This window comes from Bactrocera latifrons, unplaced genomic scaffold (assembly GCF_001853355.1).
Source record: "Bactrocera latifrons isolate USDA-ARS-PBARC rearing strain unplaced genomic scaffold, ASM185335v1 scaffold_56, whole genome shotgun sequence".
Taxonomy (NCBI): domain Eukaryota; kingdom Metazoa; phylum Arthropoda; class Insecta; order Diptera; family Tephritidae; genus Bactrocera; species Bactrocera latifrons.
The window spans coordinates 1500778-1518569 of NW_017537223.1; the positions used below are offsets into that span (position 1 = coordinate 1500778).

The window sequence follows — 17792 nt, forward strand, 5'->3', positions numbered from 1 at the left end:
TTTTTGGTAATCTCTTTTGATAGTAGTGTAATCGTAGGCTTGCTTGCGCGTCACATTGGCAATAATTTATAATTAAGCCCATTGTCTCGAAAGTTTTGATATCGAAATGTGATGTATTTGCTCCTAAATTGTTCAATTTCATAAATTTTTCAATCAAGAGCAAAGTTTCGACTTCATTTTAATATGGTATATACGCAGGTATGAAGCGGTTATACTGAAAATCGCAACTGCTTTTACATTAAGTTTGAAGAGACTTATTATTTGAAAGAAAGACTATTTGTCCGCTTCAAAAAATCATACCATCAAAACAAATTGAAATGCTTTGGGGAGTTGACACAAAGCATTCAGTGAAGGTCGTGAACTCATCGAAAACTTAACTTAGACGGGTCGTCTATTAAAGATGATAACATCGAAAAACTTAAAGAAACAGTTGAACTTAAAAATCGTCGTAATGACACTAAAGAAGTAGCAGAGGGCCTCAATATCTCTTATGGATCGACACAATCATTTTGGTTAATGTATTGAGTATGAAGCTTGGCAATGCTACACTCGTACTAAAGAACATTAATATTTTGCAAAAACGTATTCGAGTAAAGGTCGCAAAATAGATGCTTGAAATCGTACATAAAGACTCTACATCCATCAAAAGCATAATTACTGGGGATGAGACGGTGGATTATGAATATGAGTATCAGTGTTGAAAAATCTAGAGAAAACGTGCCAAAAATTTGTCGAAATTTTGTGTTAAACGAAAGCATTCTTGTATCTGCCCAAAAAATTCTAATTATATGTATTTTAAAATTCATTTTGGTTTTGTTATCAGTCCGGTCAAAATTTGATATCACTGATACTTATCAAGAGAAGCATATTTGGTTAGTTTAATCTAGATACGAGTTGACCTTCTTCTTCATCTTTAATTTAAATCCATTTCGATTTTTGGCGCCAATTGGAGACTCCAAGCGAAGCCAGGTCCTTCCCCACCTGGTCTTTCCAACGGAGTGGAGATATTCTTCAGCTTCCCCTCTTAATTCGTTGAACTACATATGGCAATGTCTGACGTTGTTGTTGGTGTTAATACTGGTTCCTTATGCAGTCTGGAGAAAGCAGAGCTAACGGCGCGCTTGTTGCGGCCAATGACTTCAATATTAACGGTACACGCCAGGAGCTTTACACTCCTATAGAATATTGTATCTTCTCTATTTATTTATTTATTCGATGATGGCATTGTCATAAGATGAGTCTACTCTAGCGAAACGCCTAATATAAGGGGTACAAATTCGTTGTAATCGGACCATTTTGAATTCAGTCGAACTAGCTGGAAGGCATTGTTGGCTTCATTATAATATATTAGTTTATGTGCCAAAAAGCAACACTAAAGTCAAGCCCAGGCGCTCCATTTCCATATTGAGAATGAACATCAAAAATCCGTTAAATATATGCAATTTGGAATACCGTTTTACACATTTTTACTGCAAGGTGCCGCTCACAGCAGTCCATTCGTACAATGCAAACAAGTCAACCCACACACGGACACACAGTTCGGCTCATGCATTGTGCTTATTATATTTAATAAGCATAAGCACATGAGCAAATATGAGTTTTTATTTACCCAGCTCTTGTTTGTCAGCTATTTGACATAAGTGGCCTTATTTATTATAAATTACGGTTTTGTGGTGTAAATAGTAGCTCGGACCGAGGGTGTAGAACAATTAACACATTTTGCACCTTTTCACATTATTTCACTCCATACCTGCTCACATTTTCGCTTTTTTACTGTCGGCGCTTGTTGAAATTTACGACTTCACTATATGCGAGGGGGTGTACGAATGAAAAAGGTAAAAAGTGAAAGAAAAGCATAGGTGTATGTCAAGCACTTCTGTGGGTTAATGCTTTTGTATTGCTGAAATGTTGTCTGGGTAATTAATTCTGTTCAATTAACGTACTCTTTAGGGTGGTTCTTAGTGAAATGATGAGCAAAATATTACATATTCATCAATATTTATTTCACATTTATGCCAACGATTTTTTAAGTCCTCGAGACACTTTTCATAAGCACTTTTTGGGATGGCCTTCCGCTCCTTCAGCGAATTTGGTTTATAACTCAGTTTTCGCTTTAAATTCGGTCACAATCGTACTGTTTTTGAAAAAAATCGGGTTTCTCGGGACGAATCGAGCAAGAACTCAATTCAGATCCAAAATATTCATCAAAATCATGCGAACGGACCCGCCAGAGATGCCGAACTTTCTTGCCATCTCTCTAAAACTTTCCTGACGATTTCCAAGCACCATATTCTTCACTATTTTTATATAGTCTTTATACAAAATATTTTTTGTGATTTTAAGCCAAAAATATTTCGCGAAACTAACCACCCTAATACCACTCTAAACTTATTTGTATAGCTTTAAGCATTTAGAAGCTTTATGCCAGTCTGTTCGCAATGCTTTTGAACATCTGTTCCGAAAAAGCGATATTAATAAAGAAACAATGAGCTGTCACTATTTGATGACTGGTGCAAAGTTTACTTGTGTTATATAGCAATTAAATAGATATTGACGCTTTTGACCTTATTAGCTTCTCTTATAATCATATGAATATTAGAACGAGCAATAATGGACAAATGAAAAGTTTTATACAGAATATTTAATTCGAAAATCAATTTTATTAATTCTCTCACACATTTTCTTCCACACACCGTTATTAGGGGCCCTTGCAAAGTGTGCACAACTCAAAAGTAAATAAATCCACAACTAAACATTTCATTACTAACCATTTTACTATACATTAGTGTTCAAATACATACATGCATAGGCGTGTGTGTGTGTGTGTTTATGTGGGTGTTATTTATGATTTATTTACATTCCATCTTATTTGTTGCTGGCTGCATCAGCTTCTTTGTTTCCTTTGTATAGGCGCGCTGTGTTGTTGTGTTTGCCAACTTAACTGCTTATTAAGCGGGTACAAATAGAACGCCCAGTGTCATAAACAACCCGAACACCCGCCAACAGCCAGTGACAACTGCTATGCCAGCACAATGAAGCGGTACGTTCACCGGTTTCGCCACCTTCCTGTCTCCGTGGAGGACATTGTGCAGCGCCTGTGGCAGGCGTTCGCCTTTGAAGGAGCTAATTAAATACACGACGACACGTGCTGCACAGCGCAAATATTCAACGCATTCACCGCCTGCGCCACCCTCTGCCCATCACACTCGCGGTGATTCTTATTATTTGCCTTCTGTTTGCCAAAGTAGCAGATTTCAGTTTGCAACAAACTGTCAACGATGTAAAGTTAAATGTCAAGCGGCAACAATGAATTGTGACAAAAACAATAACCTGCAACATAACACGTCGTGGGTGGAATGAAGGGCAGAGCTGATTGGTGAATTAGTTGAGATCTCGACGAAACACAGCGGCTACTCCGGCAGTAAGTTTGTGGCAAGCTCGTTGATTGACAGAACTACCATGTTTTGGGTGTCGCTTGAAGGTGGCAATTTGTTGAACTATTTCTTGTTGTTTTTGGTTTCATTCCCATTGTTGTTTTTGACAAGATGCGCGTGTAGCGTGTTGTATTACACCATAATTACATGAGGAAAGTGAGTGGTTTATACCCAAAGCGTAGATTAATACTGATACTTTCGTTTCAAAACTTTTCTATACTCGAATATTAGTTTTCTGTATTATTAGACATGACGAAGGTATGAATTCTTGAAGTAAAGCCGGTAGTGTTGAGGATCTAATAATTACATTTTTTTAACTAAACCCATTCGGATATAATAATTTCAAAACTGAACTCTTCAGATCCATATCGCACACTGAAATATAACCCAAAAATTAGAAATAGAGACTTACGCAGCATTTTTTTTTTTTTTAATTCTTTAATTAACCTTCTTTTAGAGGTTGGAGCTGATACCGAAATTAATTTAACCTAAGGTGATATTGATTTAATGAGACTACTTTTATACCAAATTTTTTTTTAAATCCACTTCAAGAAACATTCTTTATTGATATATTTTTCAGATTCTACATTTATACTTTGGTGTTTCAAGTCTCTCTTTTGTTATCTAACAGTAGTAAAATAAATTTTCCATTGATTTTCGAGTGAAATTTTCTAAGTTTGGTGAGCTTTAGAGTACCATAGGGAGGATGTCTCTGTTAGCACGTTCCATTGGGTTTTTAATTTCTTTACCATGCTTCTGTACAGATCGTGGTATATACAATGCAAGAGCTTCCCAATATTGATCACCATTTTTGGCAATCTTGTCCCTTTGTAGCCTAGTACCCAATAGAAGTGAAATTACGTGCTACGTAGCAACACTCTGCACTACTGCCCTGCTTCCCAAGACACTTCTGGCCGACAGGCGATACGGGAATACTGCCGTGATAGCTGCTTGGCTGTCTTCATAGATGTTGACTCTGGAATTGTCCCCCCGAAGAGGGTATATAAAGTATTTTACCCTCTTCGGGGTAAAAAAACTACAGAAAATGTCGAGGCCTCTAGTGACATGAATAACAGAGCGTCAAACCAAATCAGAACTCTAATTAACTCCTTTATCTTCGACAAGTTTTTCTGGTTGCTTTTAACTAATGCCAGAACATATTCTGTATCCCTGCCTCGCTCGGAGTTCCATTTGTTCGCTTGTACTGTATGTGGAAATTAATATCCTTGTCGGCATTTAAACTAATTAAAACATTTCATTAGCATTTTTTGTCTGCATTAAAGCGCTAAACAATGCTGACACAATGAAATACGAGGCAAATCAAAGAAAAAATGAAAGCCAAACTGACAGGATGTGTTTTGTTGGCGAAAAAGATGAAGCCGACAGCAGGCGGAACTAAAAATTAAGCCGTCGAAAAGCAAAGCAAAAGCAGAGAAGTTAAATAAATGCCGCAAAACAATGAATTCACAAGCTAATTCCACATGCATAGCAACAAACATAATGTTTGTTGTTGTATACGTGTACTGAGTAGACGCTGCTCGCCAACAGAACATGTCATAATTCTCGGTGAATGAAGGAGTTTTGTTTATAATTATGACAGGAACTTTTCATCTGCCGCCTGCGCGCCCCTCCGCTCTCCACTCTCCACACACTGTGCCGCAGTCGTTCATGCCTTGGCGTTTTGCTTACCTGGTCGTCGGCGCTGTCACACGAGCTATGTTGCTGCATATGTGCGTCCTGTAATTATAACTGCGGGGCACTGCAGTTTTGAGCAGCAGCGCCATGTGCAACGGCCAGCACACACACACACTCAAGCACACTTGAACATTAATAAATATGTATTTTTGTAATTTAAAAATATGAAAAGCGAACGCAAACGATTTTAATTGAATTAAGCCTTTCGTCTGCCCTGTCAGCGCTGGCTCCCTCCATTCGGTCTGATTTGCGCTCGCAGCGAAATTCACACAGTTAGGCGCCGCTATCGATGTCCTGGAACGCCACAGGATGTCGGCGCGCACAAAAATCACATACATGCAGGCAGCAGAGCAATTGCGTATGTATGTGTGTGTGAATGTGTGTGTTTGTAAATTCATTATTAACCTAACCCAGTAATTAGTACGGTTTTCTGTTTGCAGCACACATTGCACACATGAAAATTTCGGTTATATTTGTTTGTGTGACTTTACGCCGGTGTTGCAACAATTTTCTCCTTGATTAGATCGATGATAAGTCGCCCACCTGCGGTGCGTTGCCGAGCTTATCGATCGCGCAGCCTGCACTTTTATTTTAAATTAATTTGTTGGAAATATTCTTTATTTTTCTCTTCACGTTGTGTTGTTGTTCAACCGTTATTAGTGGAGTAAATGCATTACAAAAACAAAATCAACTTGATTGAATTGCACTTTGAAGCGTAAACTCTACGAGTACATTGATAACCCGTTATTACCTTCACCTCGGCAATTATCACAGTGGTGGCGCAGACGCGAACACGTATTTCTTTCCGGAAATAAGAGTAAAATATCGCTTCATTACTTTAATTACTGAAAGGTATTGTAAAAATTTTCGTACGCGAAGAATTTTTCACTGGAAGCGTATGCTTTCAATAATTTGTTATTATAAAGTTGTAAGTAGCGTTTTTGTAACCGATTTTTGACTTGAAATATTAAAACGTATTTAAAATATGAAGAGAAAAACTTCTGAAATCCCGACCAAAGTTTCAAAAAATTTAACAGAAATCGAAAAAATAGTTGTGTAACACGACAGCATATTTCATATTATTCTTGCAGTGGTAACTCCTCGTTATGGGCTAATAACGTCTCCGGTTGACAAAACTCTCTCTCTTTGTAAAACGATGTATGTGCGAATTCTGGGTTCTATTTGATTCAATTTTGTTTTTGTGAGTCTTGGTACTACTAATAATGGAAAAAGTATCTAAAAGTTCATGGAATTCCTAAGATATTAGAGTTCTTCCATAGCTAAATTAAGAAAAAAAGAATACCTTCAATCTCGATACACCGAAGACGCTAGAACACATTCAAGTCGTTCATGATTTCCACAACCAGCCACTATTGCACCTATTACTTTCTCGGGATCTCATGAAGTTGTACGACGACCAGATAATGCTTTGAAGATTAGAGAACATGCTTTTTAAGGCTTATTTTATATTCGATGCAGTCCAGTTTTACTAATCGAATGAATGAAAACGCAATGGTCCCATGGTTTGCTTCAGAACTTCGCCGAAAAATACCTTGACGTTGAGTTCTCATTGGCTTCTTTAGCATTTCATAGTCACTCTGTCTCAGTTTGCTAAAAGAATAATGGATGATCCAAGTAGAGGTAGTTTTTTCAATAGCCCTTTTCTGAGTGATTCCTCTTGAGTAGACAGATTTACGCCAGAGTAACGTTTACTCATTGTTCAACATTATTACGAAAATTCATGTTATGTAAAGAATGTGTTTCGCGCGCTCCGAATAACTTTGGTCAATATTATCGGCCTACTAAGCGTACTATTTGTAATACCATCACCCATCTTGAGACCCAGCATTAGTTATTGGATTAATATTCGACAGCATAGAAAACGTCCAGTACACAGAGAAGAAAATATAGCAGCTGCGGCTGAGAGCGTACACGAAGACGTGGAGAGGCGACGTGTGGGACGACTTGGCGCATTTTATGTCGAGACCTTAAATTGAAAGCGTACAAATACAGCTTGGGCAAGAACTGAAGCTGCTCGACCTTCTCAAGCGCTTTCACTTCGTTCTATGGGCTCCAGAAAAGTTTCAAGGAATTCCTTTTTTCGAACAAAATTTTTTTCTGGCTCAATGGATATGTAAGCACAAAATTGCCGCATTTGCTATAAAGAGCAACCTGAAGAGATTCAAGAGCTGCCATTTCATCCAGAAAAAACAACGGGTTGGTGTGGTTTATGGGTCGGTGCAACCGTCGATCCATGTTTCTTCTAAATGGCGACCGTTTTCGCGATATGATAACCGACTATTTGATGCCTAAAATTGAAGCTCGGAACCTCGGCGACGTATGGTTTCAACAAGATGGCGCCACTTCCCACACATCACACCAATCAATATATTCACATTTTGGGCCGCTCTATCGACCACCAAGATCATGCGATATCACAACTTTAGATTTTTTTGTGGGGATATGGAAAGTTAAAAGTCTATGCATGCTGGCTTCGTTTCAGGCCTTGCAACAAATCAGCATCGCCAGTTACCAGTCAAAATGCTCAAACGAAAATTAGACTAAACAGCCATGGACAACATTTGAAAAATTCAACATTCAAAAATAATAATAAACATTTCCATTAAATATAAAATTTCTGTATTTTTTCTTTAAAAAGTTAGAGAACCTGTAAATGGATTATTAGTATTAGTTATGATAATATGAATGGCATGTATATAGATCATGCATACATTCTTTAAATACCTAGGCCCAAATGACCTTTCCCAAAAAAAAAAATACTTTCTCCTTTGCAACTTTAATCTTTCCCAACACAATGTAGAGGTGGCGACGTCGCAGCACAAATATCAGCAAATTAACTCGATTTCCAATGACAATTATTAACTTTTAAAACTTTGCTGTCCCAAACACATAAACCTTCTTACAAACGCAAACACACATATACAATATTCAAGTATACCGTTAGCACAGTGAGCGGCAAAACCACTTGGCTGTGAGTTACAGCAGCGACTACAAAGATGGCGAAAACGAACTTCAAACTGATTTACCTAATTTGCGCACCACTTGAGATTTGCCGCTACAACAATTTGCAGCAACAACAACCAAACAAGACTAATAAAAAAGCAGAAAGTTAAAATGGGATAGATAAACCGTCTCGAAATGTTTTCTTTATTGCTTGCCTGCGTTTTTCTCATTTTATTTTCGAATTGACTGCATGTTCAAAACTAAATTGGCGGCGAGTGAGCCGGCCAACAAAGCCACGTTTTACCAGGAACCACTCCAAAAAGAAAGCAGAGCCATTTTATTCGCAACCGTTTGCAACTACAGGCACACATGTACATCTGGGTATGTGTGTGTTAGCCATTGTCAATGGTGTGAGTGTGTTGTCAGCGCTGGCTTTACTGGCACTACTGCTGCTGCTGCTGCCGTCGTCGTTGTTGCCTGGCTGCGCACACAATTGCGCTTGTAAGGTCGAAACGCTTTTATTAAGCTGCAACGCTTGTGTGTTAAAAGTCAATTTTCCAATTTGCAAACTGTCAGAAACATTCGAAAAGCAATTTGTGTTCTTTCGTTCGCTCGCTCGGTTGCCTGCTCGGTTGCTTGCCTCAGCCGCACACAGACCCTTCTCCACCGAGCCAAGCACGCAGCTCGCTTTTTATGAAACATCGTACGCTGCAGACATGTACACATACTGTGGGGAGCCCCAAATCCCCTTCCCCTTCGCTCACCTGGCTGCGCTGTTAACTCACTTTTGAATTCCCTTGATGTTTGCCCTTCCGAAGTGGTTCTCGTCCCCTCAGCGGCGAGGTCCTCCAATATTCGTGCTGGCCAGCAATCTCGAAAGGTGTACGATTCAATTACAACAACAATAACACACATAATATAAAAGGCACAACAAGAGCAACAGCAGCACCGAAAAAGAAACGCAAACGCAACGCAATCGGCAAATTCAACGAGAGTGCGTAACTCGCTGTCCGCTGGCTCACTGGGTGGTGGGCGGCGGGCTTCGCTTGGTGGTTGGATGTGGGTGTGCCAGCCTTGCGATGCCTCTGGCAAAGAAGTTTTCCAATAAAATTGCAAACTTTGAAGCGTGTAGTGTGGAGGGGGTCGAAGGCGGGTACGGTGGTGCTGTGGAGACAACACGATTTAACAGAAAAACAACAACAACAACAACAAATAAGCATCCAAACAAAAACTACCCAAATTGCTGACTGGCGCCGAGCGAAGTTTATGAAAAAGATTAAAGTTGAAAAGTGGTTGACGTCGCCAGCCGAGATGCGTACAAATAAACTCACTCACTCCGAAGAGTTGATTGCTGGTGGAGTGGGGGGCTACAGCGTCATAATTAGATGGAGAGCGGGAGCTCATCTAGTGAGAATTAACTGCTATGAGCAACCCCAAATTACACTGACTTCAACAAAACGAGAGTGCCAGCATAACGGTTACTGGCGCGTGAGAGCGAGAGTGACGCATTCTCTCGACCCTAGCTGCACAGCATCCCTGCCTTACTGCACCACCCTTATACCGTTATCTGCGCACTTAAATGGTTGTTGGGCTGCAATTGTGGGTGGTTGATTGGCATTTGGCAGCTCGGGGGGTGGAGGTTATTAAAAGATGGGCGGTATTTCAGCCTCTCACTTATTGGCATTTTTCATGCATGGCGTTGGTGTGATTGTATTTATATGTGTGCTCTACGCCACGTTGTATTTGTTGTGTATGTGCTTGTGTTTATTTTCATTATGGCGCGCCATGAATGGAAATTACAAAATTGATTTTGATGATTTAATTAAAATGAAGAAGCACAAACGCAAATTATAACAGGCAAGCAAAGCTGACGTGCTGCGGTGAGCTAAACACGCACATACATACATACACATTTTGTTTATATGGTATATACTCCAGCTAACTGTGGCAAATTCCTAATTCCTCACAAAACGGATAATGTGTGCGATTTAATATAAAAGGATATGGATTTAGTTTTTCTTTCTTGAATTCGATTACTCAAAAATTTACCAGTTCAGTAAAGAATAATGCAAGCTGTAGGTGAAATGCGAATGTGTGTTCGTTTTCGCCTCATACTCATATTTATTTATTTATTTAGTTAAGTCTATGAACATTAATTCTTACAGACTAATGGAAAATTAGGATGCTAAATAGAATTCTAAAATAATTCAATTAAAAGTACATAAGTAATTAACTTAAACTAAAAAACAGAATTTAGGGTATTAATGAAGGATACCYTAGAGTGAGAAAAATCAAGAAGAACTTTTTCGGAAATCGAGTTAAACTGTCGCTTGAGAGAAGCATATTCAGCAAAGTTAGTACTTTCCTTTATATAATAAAATGGGGAAATAGATCTGAGACAACGTTGGGGAGCATTGAAGTTAATTTTCCCTAATAAATAGGGACAGTCAATATCATAAAGTTCGTTCAAAAGGAAACGTCGATGACCCTAATGATTAGTGCTATGGAATTTGATCCGTCCGTCTGTATATACACGAACTAGTTACTCAGTTTTTGAGATATTAGGATATTAGTCTAAACAGCAAAGAGTGCTTCTTTCCAAGAAACTATAATAACATATACAAACAGGTCGATCAAATTCAAGATCTTCTTTGGAAATATTTTTCATCAAATAAAATATCTTCCCGAAATTCAGCACAAATATCGGTCACCAGCCACTAACGGTTAAAGAAAGCACCTATGAAGTGTAATATAGCTGCGGCACAGTTTTTTTATTATTACTTCGATTAAGGGGTTACAAATGTTACCTCGGGAAAAACAGCCCTTTTTCAACAATTTTTTTCTCATAAAAATTTCTTATAAAATATGTAATTTTTTATTGATACAAACGTGCAATATTAACGAAGAAATTCTGAAATTTTTGGAAAAACATTTAAAACTCGGCCATTGCGACGTCGTTTCCGGGGATCCCGCGAAAGAGAGATATGCCCGTGTTGGCGGGATAAATCCTTACAGGAACATCGAAAGTGAAAAAAATACGCGTTTTGGTTAAAACCGTAACCTAGAACTTGGGCAAAGGAAAAATAAGACTCAAAATTGGATTTTTGGCAGACATTTTTACGAAAGAATTAAATTTTAAATGAAAATTTCGCGATTTTTTCTCCAAATAGTTGTAATCGCAAAAAATATCCAAGTCCTTAAGAATCGTAACTTAAAGGCCTGTGTAAAATTTCATGAAGATCGGTTGAATAGTTCTTGAGAAATCTTACCAACCGGCTTCAAAACCACAGTTTCGAGAAAAACGTGTTTAAAGACGATGCAATTGGCCTAGTTAGCCTCGAGCGCACAAGTTCTCCAGGCTACCAGAGGTACTAATGGTATTGTAGAAATTAATAAGACAATAAAAGAATCGATTTTTTGAAACCTCTAAACCCATGTAACCGCCTAAGATTCTTCCTTTTTCTTTCCGAAGGAAAAATATGGAATGATTGATACTTTTTCTGGTACGATATTAAAATATATTTTCTCTTTTATATAGTACTCATAAGGAAATTTACTCAAATTAAATTTTCTCACTCGATATGAAGTTTAAATTTAAGCCATCCATCAATCAATAGTGCCTTATTATTTATCTGCAGTACTCCCCCAAAGATCTGTGCCATGAAAATGGCCTTGCCTAGATACCTGATATTCATGAAAAAAATAAATATATAGCTTTCTATGTTAAAAGAGTAAAGCACTCCCTTAGCTTCAAACATTGCATTTTCATCTCAAGAAAAATTTAATATGCAATGATTACAACTTTATAGTCAAATAATTTTCTCTCATCAACGTGCGCTCATTATAAGTAAATAAAACCATCCGATAATCTCACAGCCTGCATTAAACCACATTTCTTCTCTTTTTTCACAAACACCTACTTAACTTCTTCCACACCTGCCAGCCGACGCAGGTTCCCAGCTTACACCAACAGCAACTGAAATTCAATTTCCATCATTATAATTCCTATTAATTCGCGTAAATTGTAAATAATTACTTTGTRCGCCAGTCTACGGTCGTCAATTGCTACGTGTCCTGCTGCCGACTGCACGGACGGCGAGATGAGACCTGTGTGGGTGTTGAGTGCTTGGTGGGGCAAACTGTCATTCACAGGGAATTAAAGTTAACCACTGTCTCTTTTCTACGCTCTCCCCGTCTCTCTCACTTTCTCTGTGTTACCAATTCTCTTAGTATTGTAGCAGTAATTTACACAAACCGCCAATCCGCTCTCTCACTATGCCGAAGCGTACTAATTAGGAAAATGTATATGTATAGTATGTATGCGTTTGTTTGTCTGTCACTTTCAGAGCGCAACATATCCCCTCTCAGCTCGTCTGCGCAGATTGTGGATTTCTTAAGTCGCTCTATAAATCTTACAAACTCATTGTTACGATAATTCTAATTAGTGCCGAAGCACTAATTGAATTTTATCTTCTGCTCTTTGCTTGTTACTCACCCCACCAAGGGATCCGCTACGCCTCCGTTATGTTCGTATGTTCGTTTTGAGGTTCCCACACTTTTTGTCCCTCTATTTTCGTTATTAATGTCTGCATTTTTTCCTCGCTAATGAGTAGTGCCGCCATTTTGTTTTCACTTCTGATGTTGTTGTTGCAATTAAGCTCGTTGAAGTGTAATTAAGTGCGGGTGTTGGTTGGGTGTGTGTGAGTGGCAGGTCTGCTTTACTTAATGACCATTCGAAATAGTAGAAAAGGCGGAAGAGCCACAAAATGGTGTCATTTTCTCCCTTTGTGGTTATTGATGGAGTATTAGTACTAGTAACTTACACCGAAGAAATATCTCATCATGAAAGTTATTTAAACAGTCGCAGAAAAGATTAAGACTTTTGGAATTTTCTTTATTTCAGGTGTGGTTCCAGAATCGTCGCGCTAAATGGCGTCGTCAAGAGAAATCGGAGAGCTTGCGCTTGGGTCTCACGCACTTCACTCAACTGCCCCATCGTTTAGGCTGTGGCGCCGGCGGTCTGCCAGTGGAYCCGTGGTTATCACCGCCACTTCTCTCGGCACTGCCAGGTAACTATTAARTCATTTGCATCATTAACTGTAATCCAATTAGCATTTCACTATTTTTTTATTCACATTCAAGTTTTTCTCTATTCACATCCAACTTCGTCCTTCGGCAGGTTTCCTTTCACACCCGCAGACCGTCTATCCCAGCTATTTGACGCCCCCACTTAGTCTGGCTCCATCCAATCTGACCATGAGCAGTCTGGCTGCCATGGGTCATGCACCACATGGCCCCGTTATGCATCCTGCCCACCCACCACCACCCACCGGGCATCCAGGCGCCCCACCACCACCACCGCCACCATCAGCACTAGGCGGCGCTCCTCACCCCGGTCATCATGTACAATTGTCACATTTATCACCACATTTGTCCCGCATGTCACCACAGAGTTTGGCCACAATGCCACCACAGCTGAGTTCATCAACTGCCACGTCAGTTACGTCATCATCGTCCGCGTCGATGTCATCRGCGTCGGCGACAGCAGCGGCCATCGCGAATGCAAATGCACCCACCGCCATCCCCCCGAATGCAGTCGGCATGCGGACAGCACTTTCGCCATTGGCAAGTAGCATGTCCGGTGGACTACCACCGCCACTGTCATCAATGCCGACCGCATCGTCAGCCACCGCGCTCAACTCACCATCACAACGCGCGACTCAACCGACAGCTTTGGAGCAGTCACCACAAAATCTCACCACAAGTACCGACGCGAACGAASCAATGCACGGCGGCGGCGGCGGCAATGGCAGCGGTGGCCACGGTAAAACCCATGCTGCCGGCATGGAATTGCTCGACGTGGGGCGCGACAGCCCACCGCCAGGCCATGCACTCAACAACAACACCACAACCAATCCCATCAGTCGGCAGTCGCCGATTTCGGCAAATCAACCGCAGACGGCGGATATACGCTCCAATTCCATAGCGACGCTGCGCATCAAGGCAAAAGAACACTTGGAAAGCCTCAACAAAGGCCTGGCCATGGTCTAAGCATTCCCCGCCCCACCATCGCTGACACACACACACACATTTATCTGCGGTGGAGTCATRGAAGACCAGGCAYCAACTCGCTTTCTATTTTGAATTGTATTTATAATTGATTTGATGTATTGCAGCGATTAGTGATTTTAATTAGTAAATAATTGTCGTATTTTAATAGGGATCGAATGTAAGCAAAACCAACACAAACACAAATACAAATAAACACATACACGCACACTGGCAAATGGAAAATGTGTATGAGTAGCCTCTAGATAAATTGTATGATAGAATTCTATCTATTAGCATGCCTCTGTGCTATTGTATCATCATCACATAGATACATACATACATATATATTATATTACGATTAAGTACATACAAATTTAATGCTCGAATCAAAATACTCAATTAATATATCGCTATCCGTTTAGTTTTAGCTCCTACAGCATAATAAAAATTARTTTTAGAAGAGCGGCGGAGAGAAACTCGCAACTTTTGTAAATACTAAAAGACCTTAGTGAGTTAAGTATGGATTTTAGCAGTGTCTACAAAATGTAGGCACCAATGTATGTACGTATGTAGTTACCACGAAAGCACACTCCACTTACTTAACTATGTAAAGCTAAACTTAGTGGGTAAATAAATTCTTGAATAGTATCAAAACTCTCTCCAAGGCGTTTTTCTTTCGAAATCAGAAATGTTGCTATCTCAGTTGGGTAAAGGTGATATTTCTGCATCGATTTGGGATGGTTATGTTGGAGGTAGATCTTTATTATTTTCGTGATTCTACCTTTTAAGACTAACGAAGACGAAGTATGAAAAAATTGTTAATCCAAAACTAACAACACCTAGAAAATAAAATTCTTTGGACCCCATAATAATATTCCGGGAAACCTTTGAAAATATCATGTAGCGTATACAAGTGTACTCTTCTATTTACTTATTTTTTACTGGTTTGTAAGAGTTGTTCGGTTAAAATTGTTATACCCTGAAGAGGGTATATTATTTTTGCCACGAGATTTGTAACACCCAAAGGCAAGGTTGGAGCAAGATCAGCGTGACTTGTTGAGTCAATTTATCCTTCATCGATAGATGAGATGCCAATCAGAAATTTCGCACTCGTTCTGGTCTCACCAGGAAGCTATTCTAATTTCCTAACCGCCAATACTGTACCACTACAGCATATACCAGTTGCTCAATAAGTTTTGTCGTTTGATAAGAAAACACWATTTTAGGATTCAAAACATAATTTTTTATTCAGTATAATCTCTCCGAACATTAACACTTGCTCTAACGATCCTCCAATCTGTGGATCCCATTTCTGAAGTGAGAATCCGGTTCAACAGCCGTTATGACCTTTTCATTTGATGAAACACGCTTGGCACGCATAGATGTTTTTAAGGTTTGGAAACAAATCTGATGACCAATTTGAACTTTAATTCATGGATTTTAGCCATTGTCAAAATGCTCTTGTAGCACGGTGCATTGTCCTGATGMAAACAGATTTTCTTTTTCTGCAAACCGGGTCTTCTTTACGAATTTTTTTTTTCAACTAGTCCAAAAGGTCGCAATAATATTCAGAATTAACTGCTTTACCAACTTGCAAGTAATCCACAAACAAAATTCCTCTTGCATCCCAAAAAAGATAACTTTCTTGGCCGATTTCCGGACACAAACGCCTTTCGAAGCCGAACAACCAGGTTCACACCGCTCTTTAAGCTATTGTTTTGATTCCGGATCATGGTGATAGACCCAAGTCTCATTCATAATGATAAATCGACATACAAAATACACTTTATCCTTTTCAAAATTCTCCAAATTTTGCTGAGAAAGACGCATTCAAACGTTTTTTTGTTTCATTGTTAGCGAATGCGGCACCCATTGAGCACACGGTTTTCTAAAACCCAAAATTTCACTTAAAGTATGGCTACCCTGCCCAGTCGATGYTTAGAGCTTCTACTAAATTTCCCTCAGTCAATCGACGATCTTCCAAAACCATATCCTATATTTTGGCTATGATTTCTATTGTTGATGCGCTTTTTAGACGTCCTCACGTGGATCSTCTTCAAGATGTGTACGAYCACCTATAAATTCAGYAACCCATCTTTCTACTGTTCTAGTTGTAGGTGAACAATCATTATACACTTTTAACATTCGTTCGTGAATTTCTTTTGGTGCTACACCTTCTAAAAATAAGAATTTTATCACTGCACGATATTCAATTTTTTCCATTGCAAAAAAATACTTTGGCACGGCGRCACTAAATGGCTTGTAAACAAAGAATGAATCGACAAATTGAAATGAAACCTCCTTCACATATGTTCATATGAAGAGTTCTTATCGAATGGCAAAACTTATGGAACAACCTGGTAGCTGTCATACAAACTGATCCATTTRATTCAAGTCAAGAACATTTTGTTCGTATCGGACAACAGTAGCATATAGCTGCCTTTAAAACTAACTGATGAGGATCAATGAAATTTTTTTATACTCCATACCCATCGGAAGAGGGCAATTAGTCGAGAAAAATGAAAATTGTATTAAGAACATGTATTGTGTACGKATACGATATGATGAGTTCTTACATGTTTCACTTAGAGATATAATAAATATCCGAACCATTTATTAAATAACACAAAATTTAGGAAAATTCTCTGAATGGAATTTTAGCTCTACAATGTTTATAAAAGAAAGGCAATCTCCACTTCAGTTTTAAAAAAAAGTTAACCTCAGTAAATGCTACTATATACATACATCTAGGTCAATCCACGCGCCTCTCATGCACTGGCCGCTCTCATGCAAGCAGTTTTCATAGCAGAGGGTAAAACCAAAACCAATCAACTCAATTAAAATCGCAATAAACGAAATAAAAAAATTGCAATAGAAAATCTAGCCAAAGAAATTGTGTTAGTCAATAAAAACGGAAGTAAAGCGAAATTGAAAATGGAAGTGGAAATGCATGCAGGAGACAGTGTGGTTATCTGGCCATCCGCCAACAACAAAACAATCGTATATGTATCCGCATTGCACACATGCAGGCACATAAACAAACATACAGTATATATGTATCTAARTAGAGTAAATCAATTTTATCTCGCTCACTTGATTATTTCATCCGCCTCACCGGCACGTCATTAAATTCGGTTATGMGCGGCGAATTAATAAATTGGAAATGAGTGAGTGGAGGTTAATTAAGCGATTACCAAAGCAAATTCGAATCTGGCTGTAAAACATGGTGTGTGGATGAGGGTTTTGTTTGAAACTTGTTAGGAAAATGTATGATTGTTGCAAACTGCAAATATCCTATGAATATCGGTTTGTAATGCAGTTTACAGGCGTTTGTTGTAGTCGTAAGATAGAGGCGTATACTTGTATATACATAAGTCATAATATTTTATCTTCTTTGTTAAAAGTATTATAATGTACTTCAGCATTTTACAAATAAGAAAGCAGTCGAAATGTCACCAAACATTCTTTACTTGTAGTATCCAATATCTGATAAACTACATGTTGGGTAGTCGAGAAGGCCTTTTCGTATATCTAATCAAACTTCAACTAATTTTTATACTCTCGCAACAAAGTTGCTAAAGAGAGTATTATAGTTTTGTTCACATAACGGTTGTTGGTAAGTCCTAAAACTAAAAGAGTCAGATATAG

General features: G+C 38.9%; 1 protein-coding gene across 1 annotated transcript in view; it reads left to right on the forward strand.

Annotated features, from left to right (window-relative positions):
• LOC108974478 (retinal homeobox protein Rx) overlaps window positions 1–14757 on the forward strand; it is a 57952-nt gene extending 43195 nt beyond the window's left edge. The window contains exons 5-6 of the mRNA XM_018942332.1: window positions 12997–13162; window positions 13273–14757. Of these exons, the coding sequence (XP_018797877.1) occupies window positions 12997–13162; window positions 13273–14144 (1038 nt within the window). The 3' untranslated portion in view covers window positions 14145–14757. The remainder of the gene's footprint in view (window positions 1–12996; window positions 13163–13272) is intronic.
• Window positions 14758–17792: the final 3035 nt, after the last annotated feature.